Source organism: Dipteris shenzhenensis, chromosome 8 (assembly GCF_047967505.1).
Source record: "Dipteris shenzhenensis isolate YYH24624 ecotype China chromosome 8, Dip_SZ_1.0, whole genome shotgun sequence".
Classification (NCBI taxonomy): Eukaryota; Viridiplantae; Streptophyta; class Polypodiopsida; order Gleicheniales; family Dipteridaceae; genus Dipteris; species Dipteris shenzhenensis.
The window spans coordinates 35227087-35253808 of record NC_141603.1 but is presented as its reverse complement, the minus strand read 5'-3'; the positions used below and the strand labels follow the sequence as shown (position 1 = coordinate 35253808).

The 26722-nt window shown below is 45.2% G+C and overlaps 1 protein-coding gene across 2 annotated transcripts in view; it reads left to right on the top strand.

The window, feature by feature from the left end:
• LOC147899425 (uncharacterized) overlaps nt 1–25355 on the top strand; it is a 41624-nt gene extending 16269 nt beyond the window's left edge. Inside the window, exons 5-12 of one of the 2 annotated variants that reach the window (XM_087378043.1) lie at nt 5–105; nt 249–286; nt 1090–1325; nt 1453–1546; nt 1829–2019; nt 23641–23860; nt 23959–24126; nt 24556–25355. In XM_087378043.1, the coding sequence (XP_087234169.1) occupies nt 5–105; nt 249–286; nt 1090–1325; nt 1453–1546; nt 1829–2019; nt 23641–23860; nt 23959–24126; nt 24556–24830 (1323 nt within the window). In that variant the 3' untranslated portion in view covers nt 24831–25355. Of the gene's footprint in view, nt 1–4; nt 106–248; nt 287–1089; nt 1326–1452; nt 1547–1828; nt 2020–23640; nt 23861–23958; nt 24184–24218; nt 24365–24555 lie in introns of those variants that run through there. The other variant, XM_087378044.1, reaches the window with a different exon arrangement.
• Nucleotides 25356–26722: the final 1367 nt, after the last annotated feature.

The following is a 26722-nucleotide window of genomic DNA, read 5'->3' as shown; positions in this document are numbered from 1 at the left end:
CTAGGAAATATCTAGTGCAGCAGAGGTGGAGGATGAAGGTCCACTTGAATATGTACCATTTTGGAAGTCTAATCTTACAGTCAGTTTGGTTGAAGATTTTACTCGGTGCGCTTCTTACCATTATTTGATTGCAAACTATTAGAGATATATTCTTAGGGGCCAAGCATCAGGAATTGAGTTTGTTTGCAATTTAGCACGAGTCAGAAATGCTGCTCACCCCTCTAGAGCATGTTTCATTTTCGGTGCAGGTATTCCAGGGATGGTCTTCCTCCCCACATTGCAGATAGTATCCTTGTTGGCACTTAGAGCTTTTATACATATATTCAATGTTTTTTAAGTTTATAGCCCTTGGACTGGAGAAGCAACAATCAATCTCACTTTTAGCTTATTGATAAGCTAAAGCTAGAACTTGATTTTGTCTCTGTGATTTGAAAGGGAACATAATTCAATCAAAGAATGTGTGCTTTTTCCAGGCATAACTTTCTTAGACAGACGTGTTCTATAGGGAATGGATATGCCTTATTGGTTTTGATTATATATCTTACTACAGTCATTTGTTGTTTGGTAAAAAGACAAGTGTTAGAGCATATATTTATCCAAATGTTTTGCACTCAATGTTGGGCCCTGGTGACTTTGGTGTGGATGTCATGACCTATAAGAGCTAGTCCCTGCAATGCGTGATGACCTTGTGAGTGACTATCATGAGGTTGACTTGTTTTTCTTTACTGCATGAGTTTTGGCATGCTCTTGGATTCTCGTCGAGATCTATATTGATAAGTATTGGTTAGGAGATGTTCAAACGAGATTGATTACTCAGAATAAGGAGCATTGTGGTGCTCTATTTGGTTTTGATTTCCCTGGTACATGAGCTAGCCATGTTCCATTTCTCTCTTTTACTTGATAGAAAGAGGGTATGCAGAAAGGCCTTGTCTGTTTTTTCTGCATAAAGGCTGGAAATGAATCTTTGATTTAGGAAAACAGACTTGACTGTTGATAAAAAGATTCTTTTACTCTGAGAAAGAGATTGCAGAGTGGATTTTTTGTTTTCTTACCTGTACGCGGGGAAAAAATCCTTGATTTAGAAAACAGACTTGATTGTTGATAATAAGACGGGCAACTACTTTCCGACAATTTATTTTAATGAATTTTGGTTATTGAGGGACAAACTTGTACCTGTTAACGACAGTGTGACGGAGCTGAAGCTGGATCTTGAAATAAGTCCTATCAGCCTAACAAAATGGCAGCTTTTCCTGCACATTGACCAGTCGTTTCAAGTACATCGGACCTATGGAAGTATGCTGGAAGGAGAAGCCGATGAGCTCAAGGTACCTGTTTCGTGCTACTTAGCTGATCTTATCCTGTATCTTTAGGAACCACCACAAGGACCTCTTTCTTTCTTTTTTATCAGTATTACTTTTCTGGAGGGAACTTATAAAGATGTTCCGTGAACAGAGAGTTTTCTTGGAGGGGAACCCTTATCTTTTGGCTATCACAATGTGCGTGTCCTTGCTACATACCGTATTTGACTTTTTGGCTTTTAAGAATGGTATGTTTCTAATCTCCCATGTTCCTTCTAGATTTTCATATTGATGTCAGCTAGTATAGCGATGATAATTTGTGGAGGTTAAACATTTATTTCTTTCCATGCATTTTCATTTTTTGAGAAGGTTGGACTTGCCTAAGGTTCATTTTGATTGTTGTGCCAAAATAGAGTAGAATCTGGGCACGCATTGTTATTATAAACAGATAGGTAGATAATGAAGTAATCACACCACAAAAGCAAGGTGCTGAACACATTAACTATTACATCATGTGGAATTGGGTGCAGACATCCAGTTTTGGAACAAGAACAAATCCATGGAGGGTTTATCAGCAAAGTCAGTGGTGGTTAGCTTCATCTGTCAGTTGATTATCTTTCTCTATTTGTTGGATAATGAGACCTCTTGGATGATAATTGCAAGTTCAGGAGTTGGTTGTTGCATTGAATTTTGGAAGATTGGCAAAGCCATGCATATTGAAGTATGTTCTCTTTTCCTGATCTATTGCAAATTCATGTCTACTGTCCTTTTTGTTATCTTTCTGACTCAAGGCACGTCATAATTAGAGACAAAAGAGCTATAATGAAAGCTAATTTTGAGTAAATGTGAGGTCATCACCAGAACATGCTCTTGGAAAAGTATGAGCAGAACTCCTGCTGTATCAACATCAAAGCACACATGGTATCTAGGCAATGGAATAATAGCCTTGAGCTTTTCGCTTGAAGGCATTGTCTTTCTGAATGAAGACACATCACAAGTAGAGACAAAAGAGCTATAATGAATGTGACTTCATGAGATATAGTCACTACCACAAGATGCTCTTGGAAATGTACGAGCAAGATCCTTCGTGTACTAACATCAAAGCATATGTGGCATGTACTATGCAGACATTGGGATACTAGCCTTGAGCATTTTTGATTGAAGGCATTGTTGAGCAAATTAGTTATTTATAATATCTATTTAATGTATTTGAAAGCCCATCTACTTATAATAAAACAAAATTTATTGTACACTAGTTTGCATCCACACACAAAATAAAAAGCATACTCCTCTGTGAATGGGTTGAAGATTTTGTGTCTTCTAAGTAGCAAGAAACTAGGAGAGCTTGTGTTAGGCTGCAATGTACACATCCTGGATGATGGGCTTCTAAGCATACACAGAGAGAGAGAGAGAGAGAGAGAGAGAGAGAGAGAGAGAGAGAAGTTTATTAAAGTCTGCTAAAGACCGATGGGTCCATGAGACTGAAGAAAAACCTGATACAATGAGCGAGAGGGTGGAGCTACTAAGTGAGCATCCTAACCCAATGCTAGAAGACTGTGTAGACATACTCAGTGATATGAGAGAGAGAGAGAGAGAGAGAGAGAGAGAGAGAGAGAGAGAGAGAGTTTATTAAAGTCTTTGAAAGACCGATGGGTCTATGAGACTGTGAAAAATCCTGATACAAACAAGTTGTGTGGGTGGAGCTACTAAACGAGCATCCTCTCCAATGCAGAATGCAAAATGCTAAGTGCTGAGTGCAGATATATATATATATATATATATATAGAGAGAGAGAGAGAGAGAGAGAGAGAGAAGAAGAAGAAGAAGAATGTATTACCGTCCTCTGGGGGCCGAGAAACCGACCCATGGGACCCATGAAAATCACAATACAAGTGTCTCCCTTCTTTTATGGAAGGGGTAGGAAAACAACTATTCTGAAATACATTGAGTAATACAACATTCCCGATATTGAAGAATCTTGGCAATAAAATTGCCCAGAGTGGCTATATGGGTATGTGAAAGCAAGCTTGCGAGGGTGTCGTGTTCCTTTGTAATGTTGTTAAAGTCCCTCCTTATGCATGCATATCGTGGGCATGTAAGGAGGACATGTGCCTCTGTCTCTACTTGTTCTTGGTCACATAACTTGCAAAATCTTTGTTCCCTTGAGACATCTCCCCAAGCACCTTTCTCTACCTCCAAAGTGTGTGATCGGGTGCGGATGAGTGCAATACTTCTTCTTGCATTTGCAGGTATGGGTATAGTTATGTACTTTTGTGCATTATCTTCCTCCTTGGAGTAGGTGTCCCAATAGATGGGATTGATATGTGTACAATAGTACTCATACTTAGCCCTTTTCTCAGCTGATTGCCATTTTTGTTGCAATATTCCCAACAAAGCTTTATGAAATGCCTTCTCATCCATTTCCCCGGATGACATCTCAAGGTAGGATGTTACTCTCCATCTTTGGAACCATCTTTGAATGTCTTGCCACCAACCAGATGATAACATCTTGCTTTTGTTTGTCTTTTGAGGCCTTTTACTTGCTTCCCATGCTTTCATTGGTAATCTCTGCCACCCCATGTTCTTGACCTTCTTCACATATTTGAAAACCCTTCGTAGTGCTCTCAGTTCAATGGGCCTTGTACCAGTCTCAATAAGCATGATTGAGTACGGTGTAGTAATTTTGACTCCTAGATGCCGTCTTAGAAATGATTTCTGTATTTTTTCAATATCATTCCATTTTGATGCTGAGATGCTTCCTCCCCATACTTCTACTGCATATAGCACTGTTTGCACCACATATGCATCAAATAGAATCCGTTTGATGCTCCATCTCTTAGTGTCACTATTTCTGCAGTCATTTTCAAAATGATAATACTTTCCCCACCCAGCATCTATCCTTCTATGGACACAATCATTCCATCTATGATTTGCTGGCACATCTATTCCCAAGTATTTGAATGTGTTTACCCTCTCAATTTCCTGCTCATTGAACATAATACTTGGGGTGTTTGCAGGCTGCTTTGTTTTTACTATCATCATTTTAGTTTTGGTGGCATTTACCATGAGTCCACTCTCTGCACAGAGCTTGTGTAGAATGGGCATCATCCTCTGCATACTTTCTGCTGTGTATGAGAAAAAGACAACATCATCTGCATATAACAACAGTAGTACGGTGTATGCACATATTTCAGGGCCCTCTAGCTGCTGCTCTTGCATCATTTCTTTGACCAACTCCTCCAATCTGTCAATACATAGTCCAAATAATGTTGGTGACAAAGGGCAACCCTGTTTAACCCCCATATTACTGTGGAATGTATTTGACAATCCGTTTCTGCCTTTGAGTTGGCAAGTTACCCTCTCATACAATCTGAAAACTGCTGTTTTTAAGTGGTTTGGCACTCTTAATTGGTCCATTCTTTCCCCCAACTTGTTTCTAGGCACTGTGTCAAATGCCTTCTTGAAATCTATGAAGCAACAATAGAGAGGCTTTCCTTGCAACCGGCTCTCTTCCATTAGAACCCGTAGTGTGACCAAGTGATCCACAGTGCTATGGTTTCTTCGAAAACCAGCTTGTCCGATGGCCCTCTTACCATTTAGTTCTGCCCATATACTAAGTTCTGTCTCAATGATTGTGCCAAAGAGCTTGGCCATGGTGGATCCCACCATGATGGTTCTATAATTGGAAAGCTGGTTACGATCTCCACCTTTATATATTGGTTTTATCCAATTTTCTTGCCACTCTGGGGGGAAGCCATTGGCAATTGCATCATTAAGCAAAGAGATTAACGTCCTTAACGTCCTCGGGAGGCCTCAAGGGCATATGGGACAAAATACACACCAAAAAGATAAACACCACCAAACATCAGTTATAGACTGAGGCTCTCTTGGGAGTGCATATACCACTCCCAAAGTTATTATAGATTAGCTACAGTCCTCTTGAGACCCTTCAGGATCTGTGGGACTCGTAACCACTATTAAACTAAATAGTGGTCCATCACATCCAGTGAAAGAAATCTCTACAACACTTTCTATGTCGTGAGTACTGCTGTGCTAGCTCGAGGACTTTGTTGTGGTGCTCCAAGACTTCTTTTAGCTAGCTTTCAAGCTTTTGGGCTGGCTGTTCCAGCAGGATTTTCAGGTTACCCCTGCTGCCATTATACGTTTCTCTGATGTGTGCATATGCTCGGCATTTCAGAAGCACATGTTTCTCATCTTCTACCTTTGTGTCCTTTCCTCTCTTTGGATCTTGGGCCATGCCTATCTGCCCTGTAGATCATGCGAGCTCTTCTTATTTTGCAGATTAAATGTCTTTTAAACATTCCCCAAAGTATTTCTGCATTTCATACCTTTCCATCAGGTTCATCTCCTGCTTGTAGTAATTACATTTTCTTCCTGGGTCTCGCCATAATTTCTGTAGCATTTTTTTGCATTACTAGTTCTCTGATTTCGCTTGAGCCTTCTGGTATATCAGCAGCCTTTGTGCCCCATGTTTCCATCCATTCCTCCTTATCTTTGTACCAGCCCTTGGCCTTTGTAGCCTCCATGGCTTTGTGTGGTGCGTCCATCTTCCCAAGTTTGTTGAGGTTGGCATAGTGCTTCTCCCTCCAGTGGTATCATACCGGTCTCAGCCAGTAATATGGGATAGGGTGTCTATGCCTTGACCCCTAGCTCTCCTATAAGAGATTGATTATGCACTGTTTCTATTCTTTTCCAATATGCTCTGGGTGCCTAGGCTGGACATCCATAGAGTATCACTGTTTGCACAAGCACAGTGTATAGGAATTTTATTATCTCCCAATTCCTAGGTGTACCTTCTTGCACTTAATTTGGAAGCTGCATAGAGCTTTCAAACCTCCTAGGATTATTCTTTCCATGCATGCATTCCACTTGGAGTTATCTGCAAAATCCAACCCTAGGTATTTATATGTGGTTACTGATTCCACGGACTCTACGTCGAATGAGAAATCCAATTGTTTGTTTCGGGTCCCAATCACCATTACCTTTTCCTTCGCTATGTTGACGTGCATGCCTGAATGCTTTGCAGAAAATTGCTCAATGCATCCAAGTGTGCTTGCATGTCTCTCTTGTCCTTTGCAAGCACGACCACGTCATCCGCATATATGAGCAATAATAAGGCATAGCCAGCAACCTGGACGACTCCTCTGCTATTTCTTTCCATCAAATCTACCAACTCATCAATGAAGAGGGCGAAAAGAGTCGGTGAGAGAGGGCAGCCTTGCTTGACCCTTATGTCACTGCTTACGATGATCTTTCCCCAGAACGGGATCCTGTCCCCTCCTTTGTGGATTGGCACAATCCTGCTCAGTTGCCATTTTGGGGGAAAGCCTCCTCTAAGGCCTTAGTCCTTTGGTAAGCTTCTTCTTTATATTTTCCCCACTCTATTTTAGCATTTCAGCCAGTAAACCATGGGGAATGCCTTTGCTTCTTCCTTTGCTTTTTGTGAAGCATTTATGGGCTGTTTTCTGCAGTATCTCTATCTGAGGTATGTATAGGATGAGAATCTCTCAATTGTTGTTCATATGTGTGAGCTTCTTTTTTTTTTTCGCAAAAAGTAGTGCTAGTTATATTACTTGAAAGCGAGAGTACAAGAAGGCCTTAAGGCCAGCGGGCTGTAATCACAAAACGGATTCAGCCCGAGAAGTCAAAAAGCTAAATACAAGCCTCTTAGGGCATAATCATCGGAGAGTGGACAAACAGCCACGGTGGAGGGGCATAATGCCACTGAAGACTCTGAGTGGAGTGCTGGAAGAATAACTCCCGGTGATCCCAGTCACGAAGGAAACGTCGTCTCTTTTCCTTCCCTGCCCGGGACTCTCCCTGGATCTGATCCCACTGACCCTTGAGCGTGTGAATAATCGTGCTCCAGATATCTGCTAGGGTCTGGGTAGTAGAAGTAATCTGAGCTCCTACAGTCTGCGCGCATCTGGAAGTCCAGATATGCCAGCCTGCGATGCTCCCTATGATCTTCCAAACTGGGTGTCGAGGCATCACTCCTGCATCTGTCTCTGTCAGATGCCATGGGAAGCTGTCCATGTAAGCCCAAGTGGCCTGCGTGATGAAAAAGACGGGATCTTGTCTAGAGAACTCATAGGCCAAGTGATGCCCCGGCTCAGTGTTGCACCAACAAACGGCTCCCCAAGTGATCGGTCCTAGCTCGGGTGTAGCCCTAGCTAAGATCCCCATGATTCCTTTCCAAACCGTCTGCGCATGCGAGCAGCTCCAAAGGCAATGCTTCAGGGACTCCTCCTGAAAACATATTTGGCAATGCCCCTCCTGCCCCATCTGTCTCAGCCAGCTGCCAATTGGAAGCCCCTTGTGTGCCACCATCCAAAGGAAGTAGGAGATCTTCCTCGGACGCCAGCTAGCCCAAAGAGTCTTCCAAAAAGTGCGAAGAAAGACCAAGGATATCCCTTGGGCATACCATCTATGTGCCTGTGTGGGTAGCCCACGCTGGAGAGCCCCAAGAGCACGCTGACCCGTGCGTGCACTGTAAGAAAAGAAGGGGGTAGGGTTCTCTGAGGTCTCCGATGGTGGCCAACGCCACTCCCCTTGGTCCCACTCCACCTCTGACAAGGAGCGGCCCTCCCATATCTAGAGTCTCCAATCCTGGTCCTGCATAATCAGGGGGTCTATATGCCACGTCTTCCCTTGCAGCCCTACAATGCGAAGGCGCTGCCAGGGAAGCTGTGGGTCGATCACGGCCTCTCTGCTCTGTAGGCGACTGTCATCAGTGATGGAGAAGAAGTGTACCGAAGAGTCCGAGAAGAGGTCGGCCACCACCAAAGGAATGCCTCGTGGAGTGAACTGTCCAAGCCACCTCTCATCTCTCGAGAAGAGCGGTCTGGTGTCTACGGGGATCCTCCAACCTGCAGGGATGGCAGCATCAATCTCCGCTCGCCGAGCCTGGATCCCACGTGCCATACCTACTGCTGCTGCCAGCTCGCCTGGGCTCAGCTGACTGTAGATGTCCCTCCAAACCCTGAACGAGCACGCGGGCCCACGCTCCCAGAGCACCCAAGGGATATGGGATCTCTCTCCAAGCTGACGACCTGTTTCATTTGTCACCTGGCTGCTCCAGATCATGGGCTGTCTGTCTGTCTCCTCTCGGCAGCTAGGGGGGACCTGAGAAAGGCTGTGTCGCAACTTCCTCCAGACCGAGATGAGGCTACGGAGGAAGGGGGAACGGGTCTGAGTCAAAGGTGCTGAAGTGAAGATCCATCGGATAGAAGGCTGCCAAACACCCCCTAACTGGGGGGTACACCCACTGAGACCATGCTGTAGCAAGAGCTTCCACGTCTGTCCTCCTGGGGTCAGGCCGCGGATGACTAGCTTGCCAAGAAGTGCTTGACTCTGAAGCTCTGGATCTATGATGCCGAGGCCGCCCTCTGCCTGGGGGAGAATGACCGTCTGCCAGGCGACCCTAGCTCTGGTGGTGCCGGAACCGTCTGAGCCAGACCATAGGAAGTTCCTCACCAGTCTCCTCAGCTGGGCTACACAAGACCTCGAGAAACACCAGCAAGAGGCTACATACCAAGTAGTGGCAAGAAGGACCTGGTTGACCACAAGGGCCCTGTCTTCCAAGGAAAGCCGAGCCGTGCTCCAGAAAGCAAGCTTCCGTCGTATGGAGGCTAGGACCGGCAAGAACTGCTGAGCCGGTGTGATGTCCAGGCCTACTTGGAATCCCAGGTAACGTGTCGTCTGTCCTCTGGGGATCCAGCGAAACTCCAGGAAAATACCCCAGTGTGAGCTGGCTCCCGGGTCCGTAAGAAAACCAACTGACTTATGCCAGTTGATTTTCGCTCTAGCCGCAAGGTAAAACATCTCTAGGGACAGTCTCACTCGCTCCAGTGACTCGACATCATCCTGCACATATAGGGCTGTGTCGTCTGCATACTCGGAGTCCAGCAGCTCGGCATCCTCTCGAATAGGGAGACGCATCCCGCGAAGACCAGTGGTGCGAGCTCGAAGGAAGTGTCATGGCCTCCGCAAAAAATAGGACGAGGTAAGGCGCTAATGGACAGCCCTGACACACCGAGCGCTCGAGTGTGAATCTCTCCCCCATCCTGCCGCTAATGATAACCCGACTGGAGGCCGATCTGTAGAGGCTAGCAATTCCTCTAATCCACTCGTCCGGAAAACCGAACCGAGCGAGTGTACCTTTCAAGAAGGACCAGTCTACCCTATCGTACGCCTTCTCAAAGTCGAGAAGGAGTATGGCAAGGTGCTGGCCATTGTGCTGGACCCATTCCGTCACCTCTGAGAAAGTAAAGATGTTGTCCAAGATGCTGCGATCTTGGACAAAACCAGTCTGGGTGTCAGGAATCAGGTCGTGTAGCAGGGGGCGGATGCGACTGCTGATCATCTTGGCGAGGATTTTGTAGGAGGTCGGGAGGAGGGTGATTGGGCGCCACTGTCTGATCTCTTGGCGGTCCCCCCCTTTGGGGATGAGGCAAATCAGGCCTGTCGCAAGGCTCTCTGGCATCTGCCCACTGGAGAAGATGTGCTGGAAGGTTGCGAGCAAGGGCCGGTGGATCTGCTCCCAAAAGGTGGTGAAGAAAGCTCTAGAGAGGCCATCCTCACCTGGGCATTTCTGCCCATCAATAGCACTCACCGCATCCTGCATCTCCGCAACAGTGAAAGGTGCGAAAAGGGTATCGCTCATGCTGGGCTGCACGAGTCTTGATGTAGATCTCCACACCTCCCTGCAAATGAGACCACGAGGGCCTAGGGGCTCCTGCTGGAATAAGGATCTGTAGAAGTCTGTCGCCAAGTCCCGGACCTCATCTGGATCTGTCCTGACACTACCATCCTGCGCCCTAAGAGAATGGAGCTGTTCCCCTGCTGACCTCTGTCCATGAGTCCTGAAGAACTCCCTGCACATCCTCTCGCCTTTCCTAGCCCAGAAGGACTTGGAAGCATGAAATGAAAACTCTGAGCGACGCTGGGTGATCTCCTCTAGCATGGCCCGGGCCCGAAACTCCTGATGTCTGAGCTCCTCAGAGCCTGGAGAAGACTGCTGCATCCTCTGAATCAAGGCGAGGTCACGTCTGAGATCCCTCTCCCGCGCCCAACACCGTTGTCTGAACCGCCTCCTGCTAGCAAATGCGGCTAGACTCATCAAGTGCCTGAGCTACCTGTGCTGCCATATCCCTGGTAGGGTCCCACTCCTGCTCCCAAAGGTCCACTATCCTGCTGTGAACCGCTGCTTTGGTGTAGATGGAATCTGGGATCCGGCATGAATGTGGAGGTGAGGACTGAGAGGCCGAGTCCAGGGCTAGGATGACTGGGGCATGGTCTGAAAGTGTCGTCCCTGGAACCACTCCTGACTCTCCTCCTCTGCCAAGCGCCCAATCATTGACATAGAAACGGTCCAGTCGCTCCAGGAGTCTGCCTCCCTCCCTCCTGTAACCCCAAGAGAAGTCCAGACTCCCAGGCCATCTGCGAAAGGAAGGCTCCCTCCAACTGTCCCGACCTCCGACTGCAAAGAGGAAGGAGTCCCAATCTGCCTGCTCTGCCTGAGCTATACCGAGGAACTTTGGGCCCCTTCCCTGCTGATCCTCTAAGGTCTCAAGGTTGTTGAAGTCCCCTCCTACAATCCAAGAGTCCATCTCTGGCAATAGGTCTGTCAAGGATCTCCAAAAAACGGATCTACGTCTGAGATCAGTCGGGGTGTAGATATTGAGGATGCCGATGCAGGATCCCTCAATATGCAAGCCCACCCAAAGCGCACGTCCTGGGATCAAGGTGCAAGAACCAAACACATGCTGAACTAGAGAAGCGTTGATGGAGGTACAGACGCCCCCGCTTCTCCCTTGCTCGCCAATCGAAGGTTCCCAGTAGGTGTGGGAGCGTCCTGTGAGGACCTTCCCACAAATACTAGTCTGTGAAGCCGAAAGCTTGTGTTCCTGTAGTAGGAGCACATCTATCTTTCCCACCAAAGTTGGCTGGAGCTCCTGTCTGAGCACCATCTTCCTGGGGCCACGAGTGCCTGATGAGTGGAACCTGTTGACGTTCCAAGAGATAATGCGTAAACTCATGAGGAGGGAAGGTGGGCCACAAACAGCTGTCTGCTTGTGGTCGAAGTCGAAGTGGTCGGAGGATGTCCTGTGTGGAGACGAAGGCGCTTCTGTGAAGGTTTCGAAGGAGAGGCCGGATCATCGGACCCATCCTCTAAAACCTTCAGCAGAGGGGAAAGGCCCTTCGTCCCGTGATGGTAAGCTCTCTAACCAGCTCGACGCCTCTGCCAAGGAAATGCTGTAGAAGCCTACAACCTTTGAAGTCCTCCAGGGGCGAAGCCCTTTCGTGTAGGCCCACTCCAGAGGTGGTCTAATAATGACCAGGAGTCGGAAACGTTTGGCGCTGTGGCGCCAACGCAGACGAACATCTCCTTCCTGCCACTGCTGCTGAAGAAGCTCCGCTGCTCTGCTACCAATCCAGTCCTGCACCTGCTCCTGGGTCTGGTCTCGTATCGTCTCCCAAACATTTTCATTCGTCCATTGCTCATTCCCTTCACTGGAGATAGTGAAGGAATAGCTAGGACCATCGTGCGGAGCCAGGATGGACACCTTGCCCTCGGGAAGAGGCGAGGTGAGCGGCGCGGTGGGTCGAGGCGGGTGGGCGGAGAGGAGTGGGTGGGTCGAGGCGGGTGGGCAGTGGAGTAGGGGGTTGGGTCGAGGCGGGTGGGCGGAGTGGAACGGGGGGTGAGTGGAGCGGAGGGGGAGGCGGGTGGGGAGCGAGCTCGCAGGAGCTTTGTGAGAGCTACATAATAGCCACCGATGTTGAACCATGTGTGAGCTTCTTTATAATCCATTCTCAGCCTGCGCTGTGCAGTATTTCTCTGGTTTTCTGCAGCAAACTTTCTCTCTGAGTCTCGCAGATATTGCTTTGTGGTTGGACTCTAGGGTCTCCCCCTTGATCTTGAGGTATTCCAAATTAGGTTGTGCATCTAGGGTTGTTATCAAATAGTCTGATCCTTGAGGAGTGTTGCATGTATATCCCCTTGTGTCTTTGATGACCTTTTCTATCCCCTCCTTTCCTCATTTTCTTCTTCTATCTCTTCCATCCGTATAGGGTCTCTTGATGATGCCTTGCATTAAGCCCGTTCTTGCTAAATATTGTGTAGCCTTTGGAAAACTTTGCTATATCCTCCCCTAGATGCATGAGAAGGTCCTCTTGCAATATGTGTCTGTTGTGCTAGTAGATGGGTGATTACCATGGTGCAAAATAGCACGCTGCCAATCGGATATGTCTTTCCTTTGCCCTTATCTCTACCACATGTACTACTTGTATGGGTCTTCCTTTATGACCTTAGCATGTTATCCTACCAAAACCTCTTCCTCCTATGTGTCATGTGCATGGATTGGTATCTAACGTGTACTAGGTACACAAGACTAGCTGGAGTAGCCTGGGGAGGCTTAGGGCTAGGCATGCTTGATTCTCGGGTTGAGTGGCAAGGGTACGAACCAGTTAGAGGTCTTCGCTATTTTTGGCGCTTGGGGCTCGAGTCTATATAAGGGGCCTAGAGGTTCAGTTCTTAGGGAGGCGATGGGAGCAAGTCTCGTTCCCAGGTGCTAGGTCTGATCCTGGATTGAGTCGCAGACGCGCGCTTGCATCATAGTGTAGCCCAAGGCCCATCAACAGATCCCAGGCCTCTAGGCGCCACTTGGTGGTATGGGACACTAGGCTGGTTAGGATTTGGTCGGGAGTTCGTGCCAGTAGCTCAGCTCGTGGCTCGGAGGGGAGCAACCTGCTCAGATTTCTCACGTTTGGTGTGTTCGTGTTTGTTTGTAGATCAGAGGTTTTAGGAGTGTTGGGGTTGTGTCAGTTGGTATCAGAGCCAACTCCTGAGGTAGGAATCTTTGTTGCGAGAAATTTGGACGAAATTTTCTCCAAATATGCCTCAATTTCGAAATTCTTGTTCATGCCCCACAAGTGTCAGTTGGTTCATCGTTGAGGGTTATGGTGTTGGATTTGGGAAAGAAGGAAGGAGAAAGAGGGAGTGGGTGAATTCGATGTTGATATGAGGGGTTAGGTGAGAGAGAGTGAGAGGTGTAGCTTGGAGAGAGCGGAGAGGATTGTAGGAGAGACATGAGAGGAGCCGCTAGACAAGCGATGGGCTGAGGGGAACCCTAGTGATCTTGTGTATGGCCGCGCTGCGCAGAGGTCAGGTGGCGCCATGCAAGAGAGTGCAAAGGGGTGCGCCATAGGCTAGAGCACGGTCGCGGCAAGGTTGAGCTATTTCAGGGGGACTGGAAGCTAAAAAAAAGCACCACTCCTCCAAGATTAGGAGGGTGGGCTTTCTTAGAAAGTTGAGCTTTCTAAAAGCTGGACCCCCCACTTTATACCCTGGCGAAACCGCAGCTCTGCCCTAGATCATGATTGTGTGCACGTGAAGACTCCTCCACGCCCTTCTTGTGGATTTCATCACTTTGTATGGCCGGCAGTAGACATCCGTACAGCATAGCCAAGAGCAGGTGTATCCGGGTTTAGTGACTCGGGCTGATCGTCAACTTCATACCTCGTTTCATCGGCCAACCTCTTCTCTTTTGTCACCTCCTATCTGGCCAACTTTTCCTCTGCTCTAGTCTCCTAGCTCCGATCCCACTTGTTGCTTCTCTTCTCTGAGTCTACTTCCTTCATCAGCTCAGATTTCAGATATGTCTGATTTGGTAGACCTTGGGCTCCCTCTGGGTGATCGAGATATGAACTACCATGTAGACGATGACTAGGGCCTCTACGATGATTTGATTACGAAGCTTGCCTTTAGTGAATTCACCACCATTGCTCTCGATGAAATGTTCGAGTGAGTTAATACGAATCAAACGGGGTTGACACAGTGACTCCAAGGGATTTAGACTTCACTCTCACTTTTGACTAGCACTGTTCAAGCGCTCACGCATGTGGATGCTTTGGCTTTAGTGTTAGGTCCGAATATGACTCCAAATCCTTTTTTCGGAGATTAGAAGTCTTGTACCAAGGAGGTGGTTGACACTTGGTTGCACAAGTGGCAAGTACACTTCCAGTTTCACCCTTATCCAGATGACAAGAAGATACAGTTTGCAGCAAGGTATATGTTAGGAAAGGCTTTATTGTGGTGGAAGGAACTTTAATCCAAGCCTGTAACATGGGTAGAATTCGAAGAGGTCTTCAGGAAAGAGTTTCTGAAGGAGGAGGAAGATAACGATATTGTAGGCAAGCTCAAGGCCCTCGATATGTCCAAGCTGAATTTGAGTTTTGAGGTTTATCTTCAGAGGTTTTGTGATTTGCAGAGCCGAGTGACAAAGATGGATTCAGCTACCATGTTAGGTTTCTTTGTGGATGGTTTGCTTGACTCGTACAAGCTTCAGATTAAGAAGAACAATTGTACCACTTTGCAAGAGGCCATGAACTATGCGCGCATCTATGATGATACCATGGCCCGCGCAAAGGGAACCACCGTTGCCGTCACAAGTGGGAAGAACAAGAGGAAGTTCTTCCTATCTACCACTGGTACCGGGGAGTCGAAGTCTATCGACAACGCCTCCAAGAAGAACTTGACTCATACGAAGAATGGTCGTACTCGTTTCCTAGGCACATTGAAGTCAAAGAAAGAAGGACGTTGCTTCATATCCGAGGAGCGGGGCCACACTGAGAAGGATTGTCCTAAGCGCAAAAACTAGATGCAAGCATCGGGACCGAAGCTCTATGTGGAACCAAAGCTAAGGGAGCTAACCAAGCCTCAATGACAAGTATTTCTGTAAATGTCATTACCTGCTCACTTTCTTGTAATTGTACTTTTAATAATTCGTTATTTGGCCCTCGTGATCTTTTCCAAGTTTATGAAGAAGTAAGGGACCAAAGAGTTCACATTCTCTTTGACTTGGGCAGCTCTTACAATTTTGTTAATTACAAACTGGGCTATCCACGATACCTAGCGATCACACCTACGAGATACAGCTTCCACCTGCAAAGCAGTTTTGGGATCGTAAGATTGAAGCACTTTCTATCCGGATTCAAGACTACACAGCTGCTCTTACGTGCTATGTCATGTACTTGGAACATGTGATCGGAATAGAGTGGTTTAAAACCCACGATATTCGGATTGGATGGAAAGAGCATACACTCTTCTTTTTAGATAAGGACACCCAACTTTGTATTCAGTGTGATAATATTGCCTCTTCTCAGGGACCTATCGTATCTACGATGCAGCTTCGGAATATAATAAACACTTCTCATTATGATGTGTATTAGTGTGATTTGATTCCGCTTTCTTCATTTGTTGTTGCTGTTAATAACAAAAATGATTTAAGCATGTTTGAACACCGTGAATTGAGAACGTTGTTAGATGATTTCATGGATGTATTCCTTGCTCAACTACTGGAAGGGTTACCTCCAGAACGGGCAGTAGACCATCGCATAGATTTAGTCCTTGGGGCTATTCCACCTTATAGGATGAGCCAGCTTGAGGAGGATGAATTAACTTCAGAGCTACAAGATTATCTGAATATGGGCTACATTCGCCCAAGTAAATCGCCTTGGGGAGCACCTGTCCTCTTAAGAAAGAAGAAAGATAGTTCGTGAAGAATGTGTATAGATGTTAAACGATTGAATAAAGTGACAATTAAGAATTGATATCCTCTTTCTCGTTCCAATGATTTGATAAACCATTTGGCCGGAGTGAAGTATTTCACTAAGATTGATTTGCGTACGGGTTATCACCGAATCCGTATCTATGCTAAACACATAGATAGAACTGCATTCTAATCTAGGTATGGCCACTACGAGTTTCTCGTGTTATCTTTTGGTTTGACCAATGCTCCTGCTACCTTCCAGCAAATGATGTATGATTTATTCTGAGATTTTCTGGGTAAATTCATTGTCGTGTTCTTAGATGACATCTTGGTATATAGCTGAACGCTAGGGGATCACATCGAACACCTTCGGATCGTCTTAGTTATACTAAGACAGCATAAGCTCTATGCCAAGATGAGTAAATGTGACTTCTTTATGAAGGAGATTATTTACTTAGGACACAAGATTTCTTATGAAAGTATTAGCATTAATCTAGATCGTATTCAAAAGGTTTTAGATTGGCCTATCCCTCAGATTGTGAAACAACTTCGTTATTTCCTAGGATTCACAATTTTTCTACGGAAGTCTATGCGTGATTATTCAAACATCATAGCACCCCTAACCAACATATTGAAAGGTCGTGGACGCAGGTCTACCCAGCTGATCTCTTGGAATGATGCATTGAACAAGGCTTTTGAAACCTTGAAGATGACTATTAAGGAAGCACCCGTTCTTACATTACTCGATCCTACCCGGCCTTATGTTTAAGAGGCCGATGCGAGTGATTTTGCGATTGGGACAGCTTTATTCTAAGAGGGCAGATCTATAGCTTTTGAGAGTGAGAAGCTAAATGATACCCAATATCGTTGGCACACACTAGAAAAAGAACTCTATGCAGTTGTGTATACTCTGAAGGTTTGGAGACACTACTTGTATGGTTCGAAGTTTCTCGTATTGATAGATCATCAGTCAATCAAGTATGTGTATGACGGGTTCAAATTGAGGGGAAGAAAGGCTAGATGGGTAGAGTTAATGCAAGATTTTGATTTTGAAATACATTATCGAAAGGGTTCGATGAATAGTGTGGTAGATGCCTTAAGTCGAGTCAAGTTTGTAAATGCTATGTCATTTACGGAAATATCCTCAGACCTATTTTAATCCTTCAGGGGGCTTTGCGCAACTGATAGTCATTTCAGTTCTTATTGGCAGAAAGTTCAGGATGGGAGCTCCATGGTTGACCAGGACTCGGGGATTGTGCCACCTAGGAAAGTATGTCATGTGCACGGATTGGTATCTGACGTGTACTGGGTACTCAAGACTAGCTCGGGTAGCCCGGGGAGGCTTGCGGCTAGGCAGGCTTGATTCTCGGGTGCGAACTAGTTAGAGGTCTTCGCTATTTTTGGCGCTTGGGGCCCAAGTCTATATAAGGGGCCCAGAGGTTCAGTTCTCAGGAAGTCAATGGGAGCAAGTCCCGTTCCTAGGTGCTAGGTCTGATCCTGGATTGAGTCGTGGACGCGCGCCTGCATCATAGCGTAGCCCAAGTGTCATGTGCACGGATTGGTATCTGACGTGTATTGGGTACACAAGACTAGCTCAGGTAGCCTGGGAAGGCTTAGAGCTAGGCAGGCTTGATTCTCGGGTTGAGTGGCAAGGGTACGAACCGGTAAGAGATCTTCGCTATTTTTGGCGCTTGGGGCCCGAGTCTATATAAGGAGCCCAGAGGTTCAATTCTCAGGGAGCCGATGGGAGCAAGTTTCGTTCCTAGGTGTTAGGTTTGATCCTGGATTGAGTCGCGGACGCGCGCCTGCATCTTAGCGTAGCCCAAGGCCCAGCAGCAGATCCCAGGCTTCACAGCGCCACCTGGTGGTATGGGACACCAGGCTGGTTAGGATTTGGTTGGGAGTTCGTGCCAGTAGCTCAGGTCGTGGCTCGGAGGGGACATCTCCTGATTTGGGATCACATCCCGTAGATGTCATGGTTGAGGGGTGAGCAGCCTGCTCAGTTTTCTCACATTGTGTATGTTCTTGTGTCTGCTTGCAGATCAGAGGTTTTAGGAGTGCTGGGACGTGTCAGTTGGTATCAAAGCCAACTCCTGAGGTAGGAACTTCTGTTGCGAGAATTTTGGACGATTTTTTCTCCATGTATGTCCAAATTTCGAAATTCGTGCTCAAACCCTGCAAGTGTTTGTTTGGTTCATCGGGTTTTGGGAAGTGGTTAAGATTTAGGGAAAGAAGGAAGGAGAGAGAGAGAGTGCAGGGTGATTTCGCTGCAAGAAGTGACAGGTTGAGAGAGAGGGGAAGAGGTGTAGTTAGGAGGAAGTAGTGGGGTCCAGGTAGAGGCGTCAGAAGGGAGTCAGGAGAGAGCATAAAGTTGGGGCGAACCCAAAGGGATCCCGCATGTCGGCTGGCTGCTCAGGGGTTGCGATGGCAGATAGAAGGGGAGCGTAGGAAGGTGCGCAACAGGATAGGGATAGATCGCAATTTGGGTCAGCTGCTTTTCGGGGGGGCCTAAGGGCTTAAAAAAGCACGACCCCTCTGTTTTTTGGAGGGTGAGCTTTTGGAAAAGCAGGGCTTTACTGAAAGCCTGCTCTCCCGCTATAAGTTCGGCCAAATTGCCTTCACCCATAGCGTGTAGATTGCGTAGAATTCCAGCCCCTCTACACCTTCACGCCCGGGAGCTAGAATACTTGTACGGCCTGCTACAGTCCTTCGTACGGACAGCCGGGAGCGGAGTCTCAGGTTTCAGAATGTGAGCTGAATTGTCATCTCAGCTCAGCCAGCTTACCTTCTTCATCGACCAGCTTTCCCTTCTTCCATCGCCTCCTTCTTGGCCAGCTTCCACTTCATTTCTACCTCCTAGCTCCGAGGCCACCTGCTTGTTTCTCTTCTCTAGCTTGTCTTCTTTTCAGATCAGATTTCAGTCATGGCTGATTCTGTAGACCCTGAGCTTGTGATGGGAGACCAGGATTTGAACTACCATGCGGAGGATGACCAGGGTCTCTATGATGATCTGATTACGAAGAAAGCCTTCAATGAATTCACCACTGCTCTTGATGGAAAGTTTGAGGAGGTTAACACGAATCAAACGAGGTTGACATAGCAACTCTAAGGGGTTCAGACTACACTCACACTTTTGACTAGCACTGTGCAGGCACTCACGCATGTGGATGCCATGGCTTCAGTGTTAGGTCCGAACATCACTCCAGATCCTTTTCCCGGAGACCAGAAGTCTCGTACCAAGGAGGTTGTTGACACTTGGTTACACAAGTGGCAAGTACACTTCTAGTTTCACCCTTATCCAGATGACAAGAAAATACAGCTTGCAGTCGGGTTTATGTCAGGAAAGGCTTTATTGTGGTGGAAGGAACTCCAACCCAAGCCTGCAACATGGAACGAATTGAAAGGGATCTTCAGGAAAGAGTTTCTGAAGGAGGAGGAAGATTACGATATCGTAGGCATGCTTAAAGCCCTCAATATGTCCAAGCTGAATTTGTTTGCCTGACTCGTACAAGTTACAGATCAAGAATAAGTGTACCACGTTGCAAGAGGCCATGAATTACGCACGTATTTATGATGATACCATGGCCGGTGCAAAGGGAACCACAGTTGCCAACACGGGTGGAAAGAACAAGCGGAAGTTCTTCCAGTCTACCACTGGTACCGGGGAGACGAAGTCTATAGACAACGCCTCCAAGAAACATTTGACTCAGGCGAAGAATGGTCGTGCCCGTTTCCTTCGTACCTTGAAGCTAAAGAAGGAAGGACGTTGCTTCTTCTGCGAGGAGCGGGGCCACACTAAGAATGATTGTCCTAAGCGCAAGAACCAGAAGCAAGCGTCGGGACCAAAGCTCCAGGCGGGTCCGAGTACCAAAGCTAAGGGAGCTAATCAAGTTTCGATGATAGGTATTTTTGTAAATGTCATTACCTGCCCACTTTCTTATAATTGCACTTTTAATATTTCGTTATTTGACTCCCATAGCCTTTTTCGAGTTTATGGAGAAGTTAGGGACCAAAGAGTTCACATTCTCTTTGACCCGGGCAGCTCTCACAACTTTGTTAATTACAAACTTGTGCAGAAGATGGGGTTGTCCACGATACCTAGCGATCACACCTATGAGGTGCAGCTTTCAGTTGGGAAGCAGTTTTGGGATCGCAAGATTGAAGCGCTTTCTATCCGGATTCAAGAATACACAGGGGCTCTTACGTGCTATGTCATGCACTTGGAGCATGTGGACTTGTTAATCGGATAGAGTGGTTTAAAACCCATGATATTTGGATTGGATGAAAGGATCATATTCTTTCTTTTTTGGATAAGGACACCCAATTTTGTATTCAGTGTGATAATATTCCCTCTTCTCAGGGACCTATTGTATCTGCGATGCAGCTTTGAAATATATTAAACACTTCTCATTATGATGTCTATCATTGTGTTTTGATTTCGCTTTCTTCATTTGTTGTCTTTGTTAATAACAAGAATGATTTAAGTGTGTTTGAACACCGCGAATTGAGAACGTTGTTAGATGATTTCATGGATGTATTCCCTGCTCAACTGTCGGAAGGTTTACCCCCAGAACGGGCAGTAGATCATCGCATAGATTTAGTACCCGGGGCTCAACCTATTAGTGTTCCACCTTATAGGATGAGCCATCTTGAGGAGGATGAGTTAGCTTCACAGTTATAGGATTATTTGAATATGGGCTATATTCGCCCAAGTAAATCACCTTGGGGAGCACCTGTCCTCTTAAGAAAGAAGAAAGATTCTACATGGAGAATGTGTATAGATTATAAACGATTGAATAAAGTGACAATTAAGAATCGATACCCTCTATCTCGTTTCGATGATCTAATAGACCATTTGGCCAGAGCGAAGTATTTTACTATGATTGATTTGCGAACTTGCATATACTTCGCCATGTATGTCATTTTGTATATCCGCTCGTTTGAGCAAATTTGTATCACCCTTTTCAAAAGGGTAATTTTGTAACAAACAATCATGTTTTATATGTTCGACATGTATATCCTTTTGTTGCTCGATCATTTCATTTGAGCGATTTTGTATCACCCTTTTCGCAAGGGAAATTTTGTAATAAAAATCTTTTTTTTGTAATTAAAAAAAAAAGCATTAGTGGGGAAAAACAGGGCTTGCTATGGCCTTGTTTAGCCCCACTAATGCTTTTTTTTTACTTCTGTTAATCGTCGCTATATAGCAACATTTACCAGTGTCGCTATATAGCGACGATTATCAGTGTTGCTATATAGCGATGTTTAACAGCGTCACTATATAGCGACGGTTCTTTTTCGACGCTTTTAGCGATGTTTGTGCCCGTGAAAAAAAAAAATTTAATGTAAAAAGCGTCGGTATTTTTGTCAGAAAAGGGCCTATGCCTTGTAGTGATAGGGTCCAAAATGCATGGTCTGCCATGCCATCATCATAGATGACTACATGATCCGATGGCTTGCGTGCTACCACACCAAATCTGTATCTATGCTAAATACATAGATAGAACCGCATTCCGAACCATGTATGGCCACTACAAGTTTCTTGTATTTCTGGGCAAATTTGTTGTAGTGTTCTTAGATGACATCTTGGTATATAGTCGAATGCTAGAGGATCACATAGGACACCTCCGGATTGTCTTAGTTATTCTAAGACAGCATAAGCTCTATGCCAAGATGAGTAAATGTGACTTCTTTATGAAGGAGATCATTTACTTAGGACACAAGATTTCTTTTGAAGGTATTAGCATTGATCTGGATCGTATCCAGAAGGTTTTAGAATGGCCTATACCTCAGAGTCCAGACTGTGAAACAACTTTGTTCTTTCCTAGGATTTACGGTATTTCTACGGAAGTCTGTGCGTGATTATTCACACATCACGGCACCCCTGACTAACATATTGAAAGGTCGTGGACGCAGGTCTACGCAACCGATCTCTTGGAATGACGCATTGAACAAGGCTTTTGAAACCTTGAAGTTAACTATCAAGGAAGCACCCGTTCTTGCATTACCCGATCCTACTCGGCCTTATGTTTTAGAGGCCGATGCGAGTGATTTTGCGATTGGGGCAGCTCTATTTCAAGAGGGCAGACCTGTAGCTTTTGAGAGTAAGAAGCTAGACGACACCCAATATCGTTGGCCTACATTAGAAAAAGAACTCTATGCAGTAGTGTATGCCCTTAAGGTTTGGAGACACTACTTGTATGGTTTGAAGTTTTTTGTATTGACCGATCATCAGTCAATCAAGTATGTGTGTGATGGGTCTGACTTGAGGGGACGGAAAGCTAGATGGGCAGAATTAATGCAAGATTTTGATTTTGAAATACGTTATCGCAAGGGTTCGTTGAATAGTGTGGTGGATGCCTTAAGTCGAGTCAAGTTTGTAAATGCTATGTCATTTACGAAAATATCCTCAAACCTATTTCAATCCTTGAGAGGGCTTTGCGCAACTTATAGTCATTTCAGTTCTTATTGGCAGAATGTCCAGGATGGGAGCTCCATGGTTGACCATGACTCAGGGATTGTGCCACCTACGGTATAGGCGGCGGGAGGTCAGTGGATGATTAGGAACGGTTTGCTATTCCGGAATGGAAAGATTTGTGTGCTAGATGTTCTGGAACTTCGATCCAAGATTCTCTAGGAGTGTCATGATGCTCCTAGTGCTGGACATCCAGGTATACATCGGACTCTGTCTCTTGTGAAGCATACCTTTTATTGGCCTAAGATGCGTGCATTTATTGAAAACTATGTGGTAGGTTTTCGGGTTTGTCAGGTTACTAAGGCAGAACGCCTTAGAAGCGCGGGTTTATTACAGCCATTGCAAATTCCACGTAATAAATGGGAAAGTATTTCCATGGATTTTATTACTGGTTTGCCTTGAACGCGCAAGGGTCATGACTCCATTTGGGTCATAGTCGACCGTCTGACAAAAATGGCTAGATTCTTACCTACTAGAACAACTATTTCAGCTGTTCAGCTGGCTCACGAGTTTTGGACCACTTGTTTAAGCTGTATGGTTCACCCTCTGACATAGTTAGTGACAAGGACTTTACAAGTAACTTTTGGACACTTGTTTTTGAGCTCTAGGTGCCACCTGGTGGTATGGGACACCAGGCTGTTAGGATCTGGTTGGGAGTTCGTGCCAGCTCGTGGCTCGGAGGGGACATCTTCTGATTCGGGATCGCATCCCATAGATGTCATAGTTGGGTGGTGAGCAGCCTGCTCAGATTCCTCACGTTTGGTGTGTTCTTGTGTTTGTTTGCATATCAGAGGTTTCAGGAGTGCTGGGGTCGTGTAACTATGTATCTCTTAGTGTTCCATATTGATGTCTTTAGAAAACCTCTTCCTCCTTTGCAATCCCCCCAAAACCTCTTCCTTCTATGTATCTCTTAGTTTTCCATATTTATGTCTTTAGAAATCCTTGCATTTCTGGAGCTTCATTCCCTTTGTTTTCCCATGTTTCTAGGACTAAGAGTATATCAGGTTCTCAAATTTCCTCTTCTAGTGTGTGGCCTTGTCCAAAGTTCATCCTGACATGGTCTATATTTTGGTCATGAGGGTCTTGAGTTTCTATTTGTTTGTCTCTGCTCCTCTACCCTTTTCTGTGATGATAGCTTTCCCATCCTTCATATAAGCACTCTTCCCCTCCTTTTTTGCATTTCTGATTTTTTCAAGCTCCTTGATGGCGAGAGAGAGAGAGAGACAGAGAGACAGAGAGACAGAGAGACAGAGAGACAGTATTAATGTGGTATATGATCTGAATACTGTTGCAGATTGATCGAAGCAGGGGTTTTCCTCTTCTCAGATTTAGGGATCGTGAGTCTTATGCAGGCAATAAGACCAAGGAGTATGATGATCTGGCAATGAAGTATCTTTCATACCTTCTGTTTCTCTTGGTGATAGGTTTTTCCATTTATTCTCTCATGTACGAGCGCCACAAGAGCTGGTATTCATGGATATTATCCTCATGTACAAGTTGTGTGTACACTTTTGGTACGTTGTTTAAAAATGTGATCTTGATTGCATTGTTGAGAAGCTCAGATTTGGTTAAGCTTTGAGTATTGGTTATGATATGTAAAATGTCATTGCAGGCTTTATTATGATGTGTCCACAGCTCTTCATAAATTATAAACTGAAGTCAGTTGCGCATCTACCATGGAGGCAAATGACCTATAAGTTTCTGAACACAATCATTGATGATTTGTTTGCTTTTGTGATCAAGATGCCAACACTTCATCGCTTATCTGTTTTCCGTGATGGTATGACAATTTTATCAGTTTTAAAATATGTGGATTTGATTGTATGCACACACGTGTGTTTCTGTGCCTCTAATTGTTGATCAGATTGATAGGGCCCATTGGTTATCTACCTTTGGAACTAATTTCTCATGTTATTTGCTTGTGAATCACCTCTCACACAGCACACTCACGCACACATGATGCGTTGCGCACCATGGGCACGGTGGTCTGTGTTTGTGAGAGAGAGGGAGAGAGCTTGATGTGGATGTGGGCACGGTGGTCTGTGTGTGTGATAGAGAGAGGGAGAGAGCTTGATGTGGATGTGGTAAAGCATATATTGCTTCATATTTGAAAGATACTTTGGAAGAAATTCGCTATTATCTGTCAATGCTGGACCCTGGGCATGGAAAAATTGTTAATACGTTGTGATTCTTTCTATGCCTGTATCAGATGTCATCTTTCTGATATACTTGTATCAACGTTGGGTTTATCCTGTTGACAAGAGCCGAATTAATGAATTTGGTTTTGGTGGGGAGGCCAAGAAGGAAGAGGACAAGCAAAGTATTTCTGAAGGTGAACGGGTTGCTGCCATTGAAGGGAAATTAATAGACAGTAATGTGGTAGACGGAGATGGAATTGACAGAACAGCAGCTGGGAGGGCTCACCAATCATATCAATCTGGCACATTGGTTGATAGGCCAAAAGAGAGCAAGAAAAGCAAGTGATTTTTGGTGGGGTGTGGTCCTTACATGACAGCATATCTTGGGTGTCATCATTGAATCAATTAGCAGCTATCATGGATGAAGATTATTATTGAATCTCAATTGTGGTTCTTCTCTTGTCTATAGCCTCCCTATGGCATCTTCTCTTGTCTATAGCCTCCCTGTGGCACTATATTTACTTAATCATTGTTGGAGCCTTTTTTTTTGGAGTTGAGTGTAGCAAAGAAGCGGCTTAAGATGATTCAGAATGGATGAATAGTTTCAACGGCTCTGTTAGCCACGTGATGTCAATCTTAGCAAATTGACTTTGATCTATAGGTGGTGGTTTCTTGCATCATTTGCTGGATCCTACGAAACAAGAAACACCCTTTGAAGACGTGGTTTCCAAATTCAATCATCCTAAATATCTGCCGTATTGCAGATCGGAGCACACACAACAAATTGTTACTATTGAGGTGATGTCTATTACATTGACAGGTGCTCTTTTCTTTTAAACGTTTTGATTCAAGTATAATCACTTTTATTCTAGGTTGTGTATTTTGAAACCAAGGATTGAATAGTTCTGGTGAATAGCTATCTTTTTTGGTGATTGCATCGCTAGGAATCTTGGGTTTGCAGGTGTTTCTGGTTCAAGTCATTCTTTTTGGCTGGCTGTGGATATTTTAGAATTCATGAATTTGGTGGGATAGATTTTCCATCGCATTCGGTATGGGCAATTTATCTTTTTAGTAATGGCAGCAGTGGGCAACTTTTGGTAATTGTGCTGACCACTTGACTAGAATGAAAGACTCGGTAGAACAACTGTGGCCTCAGCCCCATTATATCGTGAAGAGTAGTCCTGGTCCCACTGTTGTTTTCACCAGATGTCAAACTTCAGAGAAATACCCCATCTAGAGGAGGGAGACCGGCATTTTTGCCTTTAGAGCCTTGCTGTTTATTCAAACGTCCATTTTAAAAGATGGTGTGACACTTGCTGCCAGGTAGCTGTAAGACGTTACATCCATATTTGACTGCTTGAAGGAGTCTTGACTTAACGATATGGTATATACGATTGTCCTTACAAAATACCTTACAGTCTCCTTCACGACAAGTTTGGTAGGACCCACATCTATATCTGGACCGCTTACAGATGCTCCGTTTTAAAGATAAAAATGCCATACCCATATGCATGTCAATAACTTGCTAACCCTTGACGAGTTGGCTTCATCTGATCTCCTTCTCTTTAATCGCCTTTTCCTTCTAAAATGCCGTGTACCTTTAGATCCATTCCTGATTTTGATTACTTAAAACGCTATAGATTTTTTGTGGGCTGCACTTTCATTCGGCTTTTTTTCCCATTGATAGAAATGAAGGTTTATATTTAAGCATCATAAAGTTCTATGATTAGAAAAAGTGTATTTCCCCCTTGGAAAAATAGAAAGGGGAGATAGGTATTGACACATAGGCTAACCCAAAACTTAGGATTCCTCCTCGTTCGGAGCCACATAAAAATGAAAAAATTGCGCGCGCACACATTTTTTAGTGAAATTATACACACACAGAGACACTTTTTTTTAAGAGGTTGTACAAGGTTGATGTGTAGAAACCAATGCTTGAAAATAGTCAACAAATATGCTTGTACATGGGTGGTATCTAAGCATGTAAGTTGAATGCAACAATCCTAAATCCAAGGAAGATCATCGCCAAGTGTCAAATTGACATGCTAAACTACCAAATGTTAAGAGTATTGAATTGATGTCAGATGTGCGAATGTGTAATTTGTAAATCTGTTGGGAGTGAGGCCGCCGTCGTTGGAAACTAATTTGGTGATATGGAAGTGGCTTACTTGGCTTGGTGGAGTTTAGTCTCCTCTATAGATGTGCTAGTCTATAACTTTGGGTGAAACTATGAACATT